This window comes from Cryptotermes secundus, unplaced genomic scaffold (assembly GCF_002891405.2).
Source record: "Cryptotermes secundus unplaced genomic scaffold, Csec_1.0 scaffold144, whole genome shotgun sequence".
NCBI lineage: Eukaryota > Metazoa > Arthropoda > Insecta > Blattodea > Kalotermitidae > Cryptotermes > Cryptotermes secundus.
Window position 1 is genome coordinate 1572319 of NW_019740655.1, and position 18609 is coordinate 1590927.

Consider the following 18609-nt stretch of genomic DNA (forward strand, 5'->3'; position numbering starts at 1 on the left):
GATTTTCTGTTACAAGTTTCTGGGGATCATCACAACTTGATTCTAGCTACTCCAGCTTGGTATGGGACTCAGCAGACCCTTTATGATGTACAGTCATTCCAGTTGTCAGTAATAATGTCCTCAATTTTCACTTTACATTCCTCTGAAACCCAAATATGATACCTTTTTTACTTCAGGGCAGTCAGAAACAGTTACAGTGTAACATGTGTTAGATGGAAGGGAAATTTACAGTTCTGGATCTCACTCTGGCTATCCAGCTATGCTTGAGCTATGCAAGTTAAATTACTATTTCTTGTTATGATAGGGGGGCATGCGGTAGCATAATTGGTGGAGGCACTATGCTACAAGCTAGAAGGTTGTGGGTTCAAGTCCCAATGAGGTCATTGGATTTTTCAATTGCCCTATGAAAAACGAATATGATTCTAACCTCCTTAATTATCCAGTACACCAGTATGATCCACGGACCAGTAAGACAGCTGTTTATTACCTAGGAATGGGAGTCTCATTAATGTATGTGTATTTAACTGTCTAAAAATCAGAAACAGAATCCATAGATTCTAGTGAGACTTACTTACTCATGGAGCTGAGCCCTTCTGGAGGAGCCGCCAATTCTGCAGCTACTCAAGAATTTCCCAGCATTTTATGGAACCCAAAGGTTCATTACCGTGTTCACGAGAGCCCTCCACTGGTCCCTATCCTGAGCCAGATTAATCCAATCAATACCATCCAATACTATCTCTCTAAGATCCATTTTAATATTGTCCACCCACCTACACCTTGGTCTTCCCAGTGGTCTCCTTCCCTCTGGCTTTACCACCAATATCCTATATGCATTCGTCTCCCCCATTCGTGCTACATGACCTGCCCATCTCATCCTCCTTGACTTGATCATTCTAATTATACTTGGAGAAGAGTACAAGTTATAGAGCTCCTCATTAAGCAGTTTTCTCCAACCTCCTGTCACTTCATCTCTCTTCAGTCCAAATATTCTCCTCAACACCCTGTTCTCAAACACACTCAGTCTATGTTCCTCCCTTAATGTCAGAGACCAAGTTTCACACCCATACAGAACCACAGGCAAAATTATAGTTTTGTATATTCTAAGTTTTACGTTCTTGGACAGCAGACGAGAAGACAAAAGGTTCTGGACTGAATGGTACCAAGCATTACCTGAATTCAGTCACCTCTTAATTTTCTCCTGAATCAGGTTTCAATCTGTTATCGTTGTTCCCAAATATCCGAATTGTGCCACATTTTCAAAACATCTGTTTCCTATCTTTATATCATGATTTTGCCCTGCATTTTGGTGATGATACAGCAACATATACTTAGTTTTCTCAGTGTTTACTTTTAGACCAACCTCTTTACTTGCGTCAATTAAAGTTTGTGTGTTTCTCTTTATGGTATCTACACTGTCACCCAGTAGATTCACATCATCGGCATAGGCCAACAGCTGATGTGTCCCGTTTAATTTCAGTCCCACCTCGTTTCCCTGGACCTTCCTAATGGCATATTCTAAAGAAACGTTGAAAAGGATTGGCAATAAAGCATCTCCTTGTTTTAGACCATTCTGGATAGGAAATTTATCAGACATATGAAGAAAGCAGTCTTCTGGGATTTGGCACCGTGTATATGTGGTGTTAACCGACGTTTCGGAGGATGTTTACCTACATGGACTTGACTATACGTTTCGTTTAAACACATTTTAATCAACCTAACTAGTTTCATGGGTATCCCAACTCTTATCAGAATATTGTACGATACTTCCCTCCTAACCGAATCATAGGCTTTCACCATAAAAAATAAGTATGTTACAAAAATGAACACAAAGCCTCGGACTTGGACAGATTCCATGGATTTTAGTGAGACTGCCTCTCTAAAATCACAGAAAAGTTTGTTTGTTAATTTTGTTACCATTAGAAATGGTGAGGGACAGACTGTCATAAATTAGATTTGTTAATACAGATACAGTCTCCACTTTGCTGGCCCTGGGGCCCCCACTACTGTAAATCTGGCCCCATTCATAAACACATTTATTTACAATATAAAGCTTAACACCATTATACAATCTTACAATCACAGCAGCCACTCAAACTGATAGTTCCCAATTACAAATTATGCATAAAAACAAATTCAAACTCCATTGTTTTAGTCTGCAAGTGAACTATACCGACTGAGTAACTGCCGCTTGTCAGCAAAGCTAGTGCCAACTTTAGCAGATAGAGGGTGTTGTGTGGTCTGTGCAACAAATCCCCACAGCCGTTAATTTCGTTTTTCTACACCAGAGCCACTATTTCCTTGAAATAACTCCTCAATTATCCTCACAAGGCTCAGCGGACCCCATTCCAGACCCACTACTCAGAAAATCTGGTAGCGCTAGGAATCGAACCCAGACCTCTGCATCTGTAGCCAGGAACTCTGGCCACTAGACCACAGAGGCGGTCAAATTATGCATAAGGGCACACAAAATAATTTAAGGAGACAAATATGTCTCTCTTCCTAGTATCTACGGTTTATGACATAGCTCTGCTATCCCATTTCAAAGGGATGAAATGACCATCCCCAGAACTCTGTCCCTGTCCTCATCACATGTCTTAGTCACACCAAAAGAGAAGACTATAGAAATATTTAAATACACATTAGTTTTATGTTAAAAAGTAATATAAAATCACTAGATGTAAAATATTATTCCTAAAGCTGTATACAAAAAATAACACAAGGAACAGTCTAGACAATCCACACATGGAAATATAGTGGTCTGCAGTCCACAAGCTGAAAACACTATAATACATCATTCCATCTGGGCAAAGTAACAACAAATGTACTTTGTCTTGCTGCAGCAAACAAGTTGCACTAACACATCATAAAAAATTGGACATTGGATATTCTGTACCAATCTGTTCTGCTATCTTGGTTTCATTTCCTATTGCACTGCAATCCAGTTAGCACTTGAGATACATGACACAGTCACAATGAAACGTGATTTTGTATTCAGTGCTCAACAAAGACCAATAATTCTAGTCCCTTCTACAGTATTTACTGAAGTCTGATTACTGTGACAGAATGGTCATAGAACACAACAGCTAGAATGGCTAATTCAGAGTGAAGGTCAACTGTGAGTATGCTAGAGATATCAGAGTCATCATAAATGGCGAAATGGGTTGGATCCGGAGGACACAAGCTGGTGTGGAGGGACTTTGGAACAGTGTTGAACACTTCAGTCAGGACTGACAGTTTCCCAGCTGACAACTACAGTGAAACTCATAAAGTAACACCTGTTATGGCACACGGATTTAATACTAAAGCTAATGTAAGACCTAATGAAAATTTATAGAGAAACTGTTGAACACAAAAACTTCATAAAAATAACTAATCTTAAAAACCTGAATTCTGCAGACAGGTAGATCTACTATATCAAGATATTTAACTTGACAAAACAACAATATGCATTCTGCAGTGCAGCTATCTATATTAAATATTTTGAGTCCACCCCGTACAAAAAAAATCATCAGAACTCCCTAACCTCTTTTCTTTTTTCTTCAACTGGCATACTCAGCAACATAATAGCCACTGTCCAGTCCACCGCTACACAACAGAAATACATATACATCAGCCACAACTTTACCACCTATAACAGTTGATGGTTGAGTGGTTTGGCCTTCAGATACAAAATAAATGCTGAGAGACATGTTATAAATTGCACTAACACCTATTATTTCAAAATTACCAATACACACTCCAGTATTTCCTCACATAAAATATGTAATCTTCTGCTGTATTGACACACAGCAGTGCATTATTCGGAATGATCTCAAATGGACCGAATGGGAGAAACCTTCAAAGTAAACAATTCCCATCTCTAGAAACAGCTTCCATAGAAAAATTCTCAACTGATTCACATTTATACATTAAATCTTCAATTCACTCAATATGTGCATCAACAATGGAAATTTGTTTTTCGCAAAGACCAAACTACAGGGCTGACTGGATCACAGGTACCCTCACTGCCACCTGGTGGCCTTATCCATGACTATTATAACTACTTCTATGCGAGGAATAGATGAAAAAAACTAACTTCATGGACCTGAGAATTTCTTGAGGACCCACCAGTTGTACAGCTACTCAAGAACTTCCCAACATTTTATGGAACCCACAGGTTCATTACCCTGCTCAGAGGAGCCCTTCACTGGTCCCTATCCTGAGCCAGATCAATTCAATCCATACCATTCCATTCTTTCTCTCTAAAGTCCATTTTAATATTATAGACCCACATATGTCTTGGGCTTCCTACTGTTTCTTTCCTTCTGACTTTCCCAAAAATATCCTATATGCATTCATCTTCTCCCCATTCATGCTACATACACTGCCCATCTCATCCTCCTTCAGTTGATCTTTCTAATTATACTTGGTGAAGAGTACAAGTCACGTGTATGATGCTCCTCATTATGCAGTTTTCTCCAACCTCCCGTCACATCATATCTCTTTGGTCCAAATATTCTTTTCAGCACTCTGTTCTCAAACACTCTCAGCCTACGTTCCTCCTTTAATGTCAGAGACCAAGTTTCACACCCATACAAAACCACAGGAAAAATTATAGTCTTGTATATTCTAATTTTTATGTTTTTACACAGCAGATGAGAAGACAAAAGACTCTGAACTAAATTGTAGCAATCATTACCTGAATTTAATCTCCTCATAATTTCCTCCTGAACCAAATTCTGATTTTCTACCATCATTTCCAAATATGTGAGCTGTGCCACATTTTCAAAGCACCTCTTAGCTACATTTATGTTAAGATTTTGTCCTGCATTCTGGTGACGAGACAGCAACATATACTTAGTTTTCTCTGTCTTTACTTCTAGACCAACCTCCTTACTAGCATCAATTAAGTTTCTGTGTTTTTCTATACAGTATCTATGCTATTACCCAGTAGATTCACACCATCAGCACAGACCAGCAGATGATGTACCCCATTTAATTTCAGTCCCACCCAATTTTCTTGGACTTCCCTAATGTCATGTTCTAAAGTGAAGCTGGAAAGCTGGCAAAGCATCTCCTTGTTTTAGACAATTTGGGATAGGAAAATTATCAGACATACATTTATATATGTATACAGACTTTACTATACGTTTTGTTTAAACACATTTGAATCAGCCTAACTACGTGTAGTTTCACGGCTACCCCAAACTCTGTCAGAATATTGTACAACTGAATCATAGGCTTTACTGAAGTCTACATACTGCTGATGTACTGTCTCATTGTACTTCCAGTTTTTCTCCAGTATTTGATGAATGCAAAAAAATCTGATCAGTAGTTGATCTGTTACGTCAAAACCCACACTGATGATCCCCAATAATTTCATCTATGTATAGACTTAACCTTGAGAAAGAGATATTGGATAAAATTTTGTATGAAGTTGATAGCAGTGATATCCCATAATATTTACTACAATCAGTTTTACTGCCCAACATCACTGACTCTATACACATTCAATAACTGGGGGAAGTAGTTCTTCCATCTATTCAAAATACTGTGGAAATCTGCAAGCAGATCACCATTTGCATCCTTCACTAAGTTACTGCTAGGTTGGTAACCCCTCTTAAATTAATTTATTCCTCTATATGTGGCAAATTTTGCTACTCTAACTCCATTATCATTACTAATTTTGTGCACACTATCATTCCAAATTGTTGGTTTGAAAATGTCTTCCCTGCCTATTGCGGCATTGAAATCTAACAAAATTTTCATATAGTATTTAGGGAATTTATTGAATACACGTTCTAGCTCCTCACAGAAGCTGTCATTCTTAATCACAAATTTTATGCTTTTATATATATAACATACGTTTTATTCTGTAGAGGAATATATGTTAAATTAAAGTTGGTATGTTTGTGAAAGGGGGGTATTTATTTTTAATTACAGAAATTGAACTACTGTATGTTTAATGTGTATGGAACGTTTTCCTATGACAGTGATTTGCCAAGGAAGGAAGAATAGATTGGTTGGTTGGTTGGTTGGTTGGTTGGTTTGTTGATTGATTGATTGATTGATTGATTGGTGTGAAATGGTCTGAATTGGTTACTCTGTTGGGGAATTTATGCTGTCTTAAATTTTTAATATAGTTTTATATGGTATGTTGGACATGTACACAATTTGTATATGTAGTTAAATATTATAGTATTGTTGATTTTTATACAAATAATTTGACTTGTTCTATATCTGGAGGCTGTATTGCAAAATGTGGATTTCTGGAACCAATAAAAATATGAATATGAATATATAAATTATAAGGTAAAGTGAAGTTGTCCCTGTGCCTAGTTATGTAATTAAGCACCACACCATGAAGGCACATGTGGGAGCGGAGGTATAGTTCCACCGTTCTTGAACAACAGGCCCTAGATCCAGTCTAGACACTGGAGAAGAGAAAAATTTCTTTCCCCTGCTAGGAATTCAACCCTGGCCATCGAGCCCATAGCCTGTTGCTACACTGACTGAGCTACCCTGGCCTATACATAACGACATATTTTATTACTATCACAGGATGAAAATTCTGGAATTAGTGAGTTTAAATCTCTCTCTTTCCCTATAAATACCACACTAACTTGAAGTGCATATTGAACATCATGGTTATATGAAATTATGACAAGGCAAAGGAACTGACACACAACAAAAATGAGAACATAAAACCCTTAGCTGGATACACACAATTTTGCAATAAATATTGACATATGTGATAATGTGGGGCTACAATATAATTTAAGATTGTATTACATATAGGAAGATATTAGACAACAAAGACAGAATGAAAGATGTCTAAACATAGCAAAGAATTACATACATATTGAATGAAGAGGAGGGGAAAAACAAGAGAGATCCAGGAAAAGGGCAAATCAACATGAAAACTATAACAATGCCAAAGATTGTATGTGAGCCGTGGTAGCAGCATTAAGATTTTAAGAGCTTATCACAGTTATTTTCTTATATCATATCTGTATTTGTATTTATTACACTTTCCTGCACATCCATACAAGGCTGAAATCATTGGATACAGAACCTGTCACACCACAAGCTTGCCAAATCAGCAAGCACTCAGCAGAACAATGCATATAAATCCGCAACAATAAATCGAGCATATGAACCCCTACACATCACTGCAACTACATAACCTACCATGTGTATATAAGATATAATACAAAATTAGAACATATACATGACAATAGATCAAATAATGGGTCTGAGCTAAACAAGAAACTATCCCTAATCAAAATATTCATCTAAAGTGTAATAGGATTTAGTATGTAAAAAGGCACTTAAAGCTGCTCTAAATTGCTTAATGTTATGGATTACTCTTTTATATTTAAAGGAAGATAATTAAAAATTTTAATATCAAAATAATGTGCTCTCTGGTTAGTTGTCAAACTTGTCTGAGGGCGATAAAGATCAAAATTATGCCTAGTATTAAGGCCATGAATTTGTGATATCGTGTGATATAAACCCATATTATTCGCAACAAACATCAATAAAGAAAATATATATTGGGACTGCAATGGCAAATACCCCAATCCCTAAATGCATCTCTACAAGAGTTCCTAGGTCTCAACCCACTCACGGCTCTAATTATTCTCTTTTGAATTCTGAAAATGTGCATATTATGAGAAGAAGTGCCCCAAAAAATAATTCCATAGGTCAAAAGTGAATGGAAATAAGAGTAATATACCATTTTTAATGTCTCTGTGGGCATAATGGGCTTGATCACCCTCACTGAGTAACAAGCCTTGCACAATTTAGGCATGAACTTTCAATAGTTAATCCCCAAAATTTCACATTTGTACTGCTTAAAATCACATTATTATGATAATTAACAGACGTTATGCTATTAGAACTTGGCTTTGTCAAATTAGCCATGTTTAGTTTTGTTAAAATTTAGAGTTAATAAGTTTGAATTAAACCAATCATTAAGATAAGCAAAGGAAATATCAACATCATTTCTGTATTGTATATTATTGTAACTGCTAATAGCTAAACTTGTATCATCCAGAAATGAAACTGATTTGACTGAGTTATTAAAAGTTTTAGGTAGATCATTTATACAAAAGAGAAAAAGAAGTGGACCAAGAATGGGCCCCCGTGGGACACCATGCCTTACAATATCCCAACTATAGGTACGAGTGTAACTCAAGTCAGTGCTTGTTATTAGAACTCTCTGATATCTAGCAGATAATAAGGATGTAATTAAATCATTAAATTTACCATATATTCCATAAAATTGAAGCTTGTTCCATAAAATTCCATGATTAACACTATCAAAAGCCTTTTTAAGTCGCAAAAAATACCACCTATGATTTTTTGCTTATTTAATGCTTCTAATATTTCATTAATTAATACATAGGAATCTTCAGTAGTTGAAGATTGATGTCTAAAACCAAACTGTTTATTAACTATAATATTATGGTCATAGTTACGCTTATTCAGTCTGGATAATATAATCCTCTTGAAGATTTCTGAAAAGGAAGTTAGAAGGGAAACCCTTAAACAGCATATTTTAGCCTATCGGGAAAAATACCAGAAGATATTAATGGAGAAATAATAAATGGAGAACTAATTTTTAGAACTTTAACTGATATTTCATCATAGCCATGAGATCCTTCTGTTATTAGAGATTTAATAATTTTAGATATCTCAGTAGACGTTACGGCATGGTATTTTATACTAGAGAAAGGATGATTAAAAGTTTGTCACAAGTAAGCTAATAGTTTGTTACTAATTTTACAATTTTTATTTATATTATTTTCAACCACAGATAAGAAGAAACTATTCAAGGAATCTGCTATATCTTGTCTATTACAAATAACCTCTCCATTAACTTTTAATTCCTGAACTGTGTATTCCTGAATAGTTTTGTAATATCCCAGACAGTTCTTATTTTATTACCGGAATTTAATACCTCTTTATTATAATGTTTTCTTTTAGTTTCCCTTATAACGTTGTTTAGTATCTTACAATACGGTCTCTAATGATTCTTCAAGGCCTCGTCATTACTATTCCTGCATAATAAGTAAAGATCTCTTTTCTGCCTACAAGAGATACTTATGCCAGGAGTAATCCATGAATTATTATTTGATTTAAATATCCATTCTTTTAGAGGAAAACATGAATAGAATATTCTGAGGAATAAGTTAAGAAAAGAATTATACATTGTATTTACGTCATTAGCACCAAAGACTGAGTCCTAAGTTTCAAAACTCAGTTTATATTTGAAGTCCAATTCAGTAGCCTGATCAATTTTCCTTATTATTTTTTCCCTCTGACACTCCCATTCTTAGTAAATGCTATATCACTATCTTGAATAGATAAACCTTTCCTTAAACATCTATTGTATTGTATTGTATTGTATTGTATTTATATTTGTTCAAGAAATCCAAAAAAGGATATAGAACATGTCACAGAACTAAATATAAAACAGGATACATGCATAAATTACACGACTAGATAGTACAATGAATCAAACAATAACAAGTTTCAAAGATCCAAAAAATGGATATAAAACATGTCATAAATAATACAAAACATAAAATACNAGGCAAATCATTTATATATATGAGAAACAACAAAGGTCCCAATACCGACCCTTGTGGCACTCCCTGCCTAATATTGAGCCATTCTGAGGATACTGTATTTACATCATTCTTATGTATTACTGTTCTGATATATCTGTTACTTAAATAAGATTCATAAAGTGCTTGATCTTTCCCAGTAATACCATAAAATTTAAGTTTGGTCAACAAAATATCATGATCAACGCAGTCAAAGGCTTTCTCTAAATCACAAAAAACACCTGCCACTAATTGTTTGTTGTTCATAGAATTTAAAATCTCTGTAGTCAATTTGTAAATTGCATTATCTGTTTTTAATCCTTTCCTAAATCCATATTGTTCACTACTTAGGATATTATACTTATTAAGATGTTCTAAAGTTCTTGTATATATTATAGTTTCAAATATTTTTGAGAAAGATGTCAAGAGTGATATGGGTCTATAATTAGTCACATCCCATGTATCACCATTCTTATACTTATAAGCTTACTCAAGATAAATCATACATACTATGAGATATCAGCAGGCTGATTCTAGCTGTCACTATGGTCCTAGATGTTACTCCTGCTACTAGAAGGTAAAGTTGTCCCTATGGTTAATTTAGCAGCATGATATAAAGCTGTACGGGAAAAGAGAGCTATAGCTCCATGCATTCTTAACCTTAGCGTTAGATGGAAGTGAATGATCAGCTGCACACTCTGACCATGAGCCAGTCTCAACCATGTGGAGAAGCAAAACCTCTAATTCTGTGAATTGAACCCCGATTATCTGGTCATCCAGCCCACATCCTTGTCACCATACTGACTGACCTATTCTGGCTCCTCACTTCTACATTACTGTACTGTTAATGGCAGTCACTTCTGAAGTATCAAAAGGTTATTTCGAACTGCAATTATGACCCTTGAAATTACAAATGAAAATACTGTTAATGACAACCAATGATTTCATGCATGCTTGCTCAATATTCAACTTACTCACTTACTTACTTACTTACTTACTTACACATGGAACTGAGCCCTTCTGGAGGAGCCACCAATTCTGCAGCTACTCAAGAATTTCCCTGCATTTTATGGAACCCGAAGGTTCATCACTGTGTTCACAAGAGCCCTCCACTGGTCCCTATCCTGAGCCAGATTAATCCAATCAATACCATCCAATCCTATCTCTCTAAGATCCATTCTAATATTGTCCACCCACCTATGCCTTGGTCTTCCCTGTGGTCTCTTTCCTTCTGGCTTTCCCACCAATATCCTGTACACATTCCCAGTCTCCCTCATTCGTGCTACATGACCTGCCCACCTCATTCTCCTTGATTTTACAAGTTATGAAGCTCCTTATTATGCTCAAAATTCAATAAAGAATAAAAATATATAAACAATTCTTATCTTCTGGGATACAATGCCATGCAGTCTGTTGAAAGTCAACTGACAATTTGGAGAAACATGTCACCATCTTCAGGGTCAAAGAGCAAGCCAAGCAAGGCATCACTGTGAAGGATGTAGCAAGCTACCTGGCTGAAGATCAAGGAGTCATGCTCCTCCGATAAACTGGTTGACTTTCAATATGCTATACAGTGTAAATATCCCAGAGCATAAACCTTGTCACAACTACTGCTGTAAGAACTTCATATCCTACACAAAAATCTATTTTCTCCATAGAACATGTCTCAATATGAAAATATTTTTAGGTTTTGTACTTAAATCATTAGTAAGCGGCCTCCATAGCCTAGGGGTAACGTTCCCACCTCATGACTCAAGGTTCGCGGGTTCAAACCCGGCGGAGGTCATGGATTTTTTAAGGGTGGAAAAATTCAGGGAACAAGTCCTCCGGGAGGGACTTTAAGCCGTGGGTCCCGTGTCATAGATTTACAGCACCTAAAAGAACCTCATGCCTCTAGGAGGCCTCTGAGCTAAATTAGGCCAAAGTTTCCTGCCCAAATAGTTTCCAATGCCTCCGATACATGGGGAAGTATTAGTACCACTGCCAGAGGAGGGACGACCTCTCTAACAGAAAGGGACTAATTATTAGATACCACTGCCAAGTAGAGGGTAGAAACCTTGCTGGCAGAAATGGGCTAAAGTATTAGGTACCACTGCCAGAGGAGGGACTAACTCGCTGACAGAAAGGGACTAACTATTAGATACCACTGCCAAGTAGAGGGTAGAAACCTCGCTGGCACAAAGGGACTGATAGCGAGCACCAGTGTCGGTAGGAGATGGAGACGGTAGAAATTAAAAGGGGGATGTACAATAGACTATCAGTCGCGGAGCATGGGGAAACCCACCCCCTCAATACTGAATCACTGAAATCATTAGTATACTGAGAAACAGAGCATCGCATGCACCATCATTTCAGGTTTATACACTGCCCCATTAAAAGACAAATTAGCTACAAACAGCACCCATACTCTGCCAAAATGAATATAATATATTAAAATTAATCAATATATGAGTACTGGGGGTCCAGAAAGGTGTTAAATTTATATGATGTACATCCAGGCATTATTCAAGAGTTTTTTAGTTTTCATAACATACTTCATGCAGGCCAGATTATGGCTTACATTACAAGAGTTCAGGATTATAACCTTCTTACTGCATGAAATATATTCACCCTTGTCAATCTCCAATAGCCAGTTTAACACCCCCACGCACATGCACACATGTATGTGATACACGCACACCTACAAAATTCATGTCACGATACAAAAGAGACAACCTTTGTAAAAGTCAGGGCTGGACGAACACTCCTAGTTCCACACATGGTAATATAGGTTTCTATTATGGCAAAGGGCCACAAATGACTTGTTTTAGTACACTGTTGGACTTAAATACCAATTAATAATGGAAGCATACCCTGTCTTGCAGCCATATTCCCAGTCCCACTAGAGCTAGCTCTGACAAGAGTCTGCCAGAGTTCACCTGATGTATATTCTTGCAATACATAGATCCAAGTATACTTCTTTGAAAGAGACCACCAGCTGAGTTCAGGTAAATTACAGGTCTTTGTCTTGAGGCAAGTAAATGTAAATATATTATATTCAGCAAAAATGGGTGAGATGGACTTTGGGAGTCTAGTCTTGATTTATGCAAGTGGTACTCAATAGATATCCAACAAGGGTAACAACAAATACCTAGTGCCCTAGGCCACAACCTACTTGTTGAAATTTCAACTGAAGAATCTTACAGAAACAATGATGTATACCAAATCAATTAAACTCAAGAGTAATCCTGACTGCATGCTTTATAAAATACTACTACACAACAAACTCTTCTGAAGAAAGAAACAAAGTAATTAACACAACATGTCTTGTAGTGAAGCAGAGACAGCTTGATCTACAGTTCAAGTATCAACTGAACTTTAGGTTGGATCTGAGCTTCTCACAGCAGTGGTTATGAAGAGTTCTGTCTTATGATATATAGTGCCATGTAGTCTGTTAAGTCAACTGATAAGTTCCTCTGAAAGGTGGATTGATTTTCAATGTATTACATGGCATTATTTCCCAAATCTTACACTGATGGTCATAACTATTCTCATATTTTCAAAATGTGACAGCTGATACGAAAAGAAAGGTGAAAAATTATCCAAATGCATAGGCCTATGTGTGAGTACTCTCCCATTTTTGTGAGTTTTCTTTTGCAGGTTACTACATCACAGAGACATGCTGATCCAGAAAGTCATATATTTGCTTTAGACAGTGTCTTCTGGTAAACATTACTTGACAGCCCCTTTTCTCCTTGCAGAACAAATGAACAAATGAACTGCGCCTTGACAAGAATTCCACTTGAAACTACAAATATCTTACCTACAAGTGAAACAAGATTTTACTAAACTGAACTGAATTGGAATGATCATTTTCAGGGCCACACAGACGTAAAAGGCTGGTCATGTACTTGGGTATCACTGATGCATGTTAAGCAAAGTTACTGTAATTTAAATCAGAGTCAGAAGGAGAAAGAAGCTTGCAAACCAGAGTTCAACTAGCACAAGAATGTTCTTGGTTTATATGATCCTGCCAGTAAATCTCACTACTACTGCCTCTACATCTTTTTATCATTTTAATATGGTCTCTTTCGAAAAACTACGGCTATACATAATTCCGAAAACTGCAAGATTCGTCATTAACTAAATGGATTTTTAGGGTTACAAAGCCCACCCAAACTTTGCTCCTGATCGATATGTCAATTGGATTATTACATACTAAGCCAATTTAATCATTATATGTGATTTTGGAGGAACTCAAGATCCTACGTGGTGAAACTGGAAAATGTAAATGGAAAACGAGTGGCTAAGCTCAGGGTTCACATTTTTCTCCCACCCGCCAAATTCAATCAACGACAACCAGCCTCCATAAAACTACAATGTTGGAAACCTTAAATTCTACCAAGCCTTCATGAAATCCAATGTCTGTTGTATGAAAACAAAGTATTATGTTATTTAATTCGGTAGTAAATACCAATTCTTTATTTGACCACCAATTTACTGCTGAAATTATGTTTGAATGTGTTACTGTGTTATTATGAATTACAAAGTCCAGCAAGCCGATACTTGTAATAATCAATTCTATTCTCTAGTGTATACAAAGGAATTACCATGCTTACCGATAAGTACTATGGCAGAAATTACAACTAACTTCATCGTCACGGAACACACTGAAAATGCTTCAACAAGCTTCACTTACGATCCCCTATAAAATGAAGTCTGATAAACAGAAATTATTTTTTCAACACCTGTCTTGTGTACCCTAAGCAGCCAAACAATAAGTAATATTTGAAAAATTGTACTACACAGACTCACATTATACACACGCTACACACTCAAACACCGCGCTAATACTATCAGCCGACTGCCTCGACGTCAACTCAAGACTGATCTTTCATTTTCGTATGTCATATGCCTTTCTGCCAGCTGGCTTAGAAAGTTTCTTTGCACCTCCATCTTATTGGACAGACATTCGAAAGTATTGGCGCCAAATGTTACGCTAATGTATTCGTGTTGCAAAAGTATAAAATATTTCGAATACACAAAAATCCATGTTTAAAGAGTGTTCTGAATATGTATAACCTTTAATATAGGATTTAATTGGCAAAAAATTGCACTGATATCCAGAGACGCAATGCGTGAAACAACCAATGAGAAAGCAACGTTGTAATCGAATATCTCTCGAGTGAACTAGTACCATCTAGTGGTGCGTGTCTAAAGGTGGTAGCACAAGCCGGTCTATTTAATTTAAACTTTTTACAGCCGATATGGAACGTACGTTGTAATGACTTCTGGAGCAAAGGTTAAACACCACTGATATATCCGATTGCGTAACAGTAAAAATGTATACGATGGCTATTGAATCACAACGCAAGATCACCTTAAATAATCCGATAAGTGATCTTGTCTTTCAGTTGCCAAATTTTAGTGGAGCACGCTCAAATAATACCGACAAATAACTGATGCGAACTGGCTAACTTATCAAAAGTCAAAAGTCGCACATCTGCCTGCTCATTTTATGTTTTTACTTTCATGTTAGAACTGAGCGCGAGAGTATTACAAAACACTTTTAAAAGCAGAGTATATATATATACAGTAGAACTTGGTTATAACGTCATCAAAGGGACCTAAAAATAGTGTCGTTATAAACGAATGTCATTGTAACCGAAATGGGCACTTCCACAGTAGCCTTATGTTAGTCACGTAAAAATCTACCAAAACCGAGTTAAAATGTTGCATTTTTTAGTGAAATACGTAGTTAAGTACAGACTAACGTAACATTAACATAGAATTGCCCAAATGTGTAATATCAAAGACATATTACAGCGCTTTTCACTGACAATACACACCACACTAATACTGTATATTAAAGGTAGGCCTACTCACAAAATTACAGTAGATTACATCAATTGTTGTGCCTTACTGTACCTAGATACGAGTAGAGTAATCAGTTATCTTCATCTGTTTCCTGTTACTTGCCCAATACACACTTTCTAAATTACGTTCAATGTCCATATCAGAGAAATTCGGGAATGAAAATGACGTTACATACGAGGTTGATGCATTTGTGCATGTCGTACTAAGCAAGGTATAAAAACAGTTGCTTTATGAGGAATTAGTTCGTACCATTGAATATTTGACGCAATAGACAAGGTGTCGCAGAAACCGATGTTGCTATAACCAAGTTTTACTGTATATATAGGTTCTTGGCTTATATTACAAAATCTCTCAATGTTCTCGTATAGCACTAAAAATTATGAAGTACATCAAATTTTATAAGTACCACATCTGCTGTTATTCAGCTTTGTGAACAATAAGATTTGTAGCTGCAAAAGATGAATCATGAAACCAATGACTGATGGAAACTCGAAAAGAACGCATTTGAAACTTGTAGTTTGTACGGTACTGGGTATATAGGGATATCCTAAAGGATTTGTTTTACTGAGTCATCGTAGTCGAGTCAGTACAGACAAATGAATCCATTCGGCTACTGCAGGTGTGTATGGAGTTGAGTCACTTCAAAATAATTCACTATTCAGTAAACTGAACATATCGAATGCGGAGTCACGACTTGAGATTGCAGTGAGCGACGCTCTTCATACTTTCTGAATTACAATCTTAAATAAAACGTGCAATTTAGCCTAGGACATACGCAGCTGACTAAAAAAATATGGCCACCTGCTCTCTGGGATGAGTAGACCGACATGTGACACAATCACTTTCTTTTTAATAATTTCTTTTGAATGAAAATCATCACCGTAGAAGTGATTGACATTTCGAAAGAAGATACTGCCTCTATTCTCTGGGATGATGCGGTAAGCCCAGATTTGTTTGCGGCCCAATTTTGCTGTTTGCTTACTTTTGTGGCTTACTCTTTTACCCTGAGATAACCTCAAATCCAACTCATTTGAATCAGTTCACTACAGTCTCTCATTTAAATTAATTCATCTGTGATTTCCTAGTAGTATGGTGGGGTCGATTCCTTTGTTTATTTCATGACGCTTGTCCTTCATTCATAGATATCTCATTACCTGATCGATTCATTCGCTCACTGGCCGTCTCCATTCGACTCATGTGTCATTGAATTCAAGAAGCTCGTTCATATCGGCGGTCACAATTTAGTAACAGTAAGGATGGCATTTCGTTAGAAGAAAATTGTTGCAATAAGAGACGGATGAAAATCCAAAGAAAATCTACTTGTTTGTAACCTCGTCAAACCCAGTGACAGTTCAACTTGTATTCGTAGGATGGGACTCTTTAGCACCTTAAATAAAATTAAATATAAGATCTTACCATTAAGCGAAGTGAAAACTTAACCAATGTTTCCGATTTTTTTATTAAAGAATCGGTTTCCAAACTGTCCTTGATTTCTTTTCTGCAGANAAGTACAGTGCTTTGAAGAGACATCAGCTCATATATTGTGGGTAGAGGCCATTTGCTGTGATGTGTGTAAGAAGTCATTCATTGAACAGAGTACCCTGAAGATGCATCAGCTTATAAATTCAGTATTTACGCATGTATAGGCCGCGTGCGTGTATAGGCCGCAGCACAATTTTCAGACAGAAATTATAGAAAAAATAATTTTCTTGGAATATTATTTCAGGAGTATTACACCCTGTATTACTAATTATGAATATATATTTTTTTAAATGAAGTGTGATTTCGAATATTTCGAATATAAGCCGCACCCCAGTTTTCCTCTTGAATTTTTGGCAAAAAATGTGCGGCCTATACATGCGTAAATGCGGTATATCATACGCATGCTCGCACTTCAAGTAGGCCTCTCAGCAGTCATGCTTCTAAATGTCATTGGCTCGTTCCAATTTAAATACTTCTTATTTTGTTCTGCCACGTAGCAGTATCACCCTTCAAGATTGCTAAATAAATAAATGTATATTATTGATGTAACATCCATATTCAGTTTTAATAAAGGCATTGTTAAATACAAAAAATATTTTCAGTTTCCTAACAGTTAACAGCCTAGAATAGACTTTCGTCTTCGCAAAATAAATATTTTATTACACTTCCAGAATTTTTCATCGACTACTATCTTACTCTATTGAGAAAACGAAGAATTCTACTAAATTCTTTTCCTTCATCTTGACCACTTATTAGCTATGTTTACGATTATCAGTCCTTTAGCGACACAAGAGGACCCTCTCTGTGGTATAGTAGTTGGCAATCATGGCTACAGATCCAGTGGTCCGGGTTCGATTTCCGGCGCTACCACATTTTTTCTGAGAAGTAGTGGGTTTTGGAACGGGTTCCACTCAGTCTCGTGGTGATAACTGAGGAGCTATTTCAAGGAAATGGCGGCTCCGGTCTAGAAAACCGAAATTAATGGCCGTGGGGATTCGTTGCGCTGACCACGCGACACCCTCTATCCGCAAAAGTTGGCACTAAACTTCGCCGACAAGCGGCGGTCGCTCGGTCGGTATAGTTCGCTTGCGGACTAAAATGACGGGGTTTTCCTTTTTAGCGAGACAAGAGTAGGGCCCCAGCCTGAAGAATGTCATTACAACTTCAAAAATGACTGCAGTCATTTCTGTTTTCCTAGTACATTTATCCACGCTAAAGCCAGATCTGCGATCTGCTACTGCTCTCGCCCATCAGAACTTACTTAAGCAGCACACATGATCGTCTATCCAGTTCGACGCTACACAACTCCTGCTATTGAAATAGGAAGGGTTCATTTGTCACTGAGCTATATGACAACCTAGCCGGTCACAGCGACCGCGCAGTATAAGGCATGAAATGTCTTCGCCTGCTCGAGCGCTGGGATCGTGGGTTCGAATCCCACTCAAGGCATGGCTGTTTGTCTGCGTTTATTCTGTGTTTGTGCACAGGTAGCGGCCTTGCGACAGGCTGATCCCCGTCAAACGAGTCTTACTGACTGTGTAAGATTAAGAAACTAAAGTGAAACAAGCGTTTCACGGATGCCTTATGCTCCAAGTGGGAGCAACAGAGATAGATAGATAGACAGATAGATAGATAGACAGACAGATAGACAGATAGATAGATAGACAGATAGACATAT

At 37.0% G+C, this 18609-nt stretch overlaps 1 protein-coding gene across 2 annotated transcripts in view; it reads right to left on the reverse strand.

The window, feature by feature from the left end:
* Positions 1-14679, reverse strand: part of LOC111872360 (27 kDa hemolymph protein) — a 29174-nt gene extending 14495 nt beyond the window's left edge. Inside the window, exon 1 of one of the 2 annotated variants that reach the window (XM_023866159.2) lies at positions 14192-14672. In XM_023866159.2, coding sequence (XP_023721927.1) covers positions 14192-14228 — 37 coding nt within the window. In that variant the 5' untranslated portion in view covers positions 14229-14672. Of the gene's footprint in view, positions 1-14191 lie in introns of both variants that reach the window. The other variant, XM_033754664.1, reaches the window with a different exon arrangement.
* Between the last annotated feature and the right edge of the window lie 3930 nt (positions 14680-18609).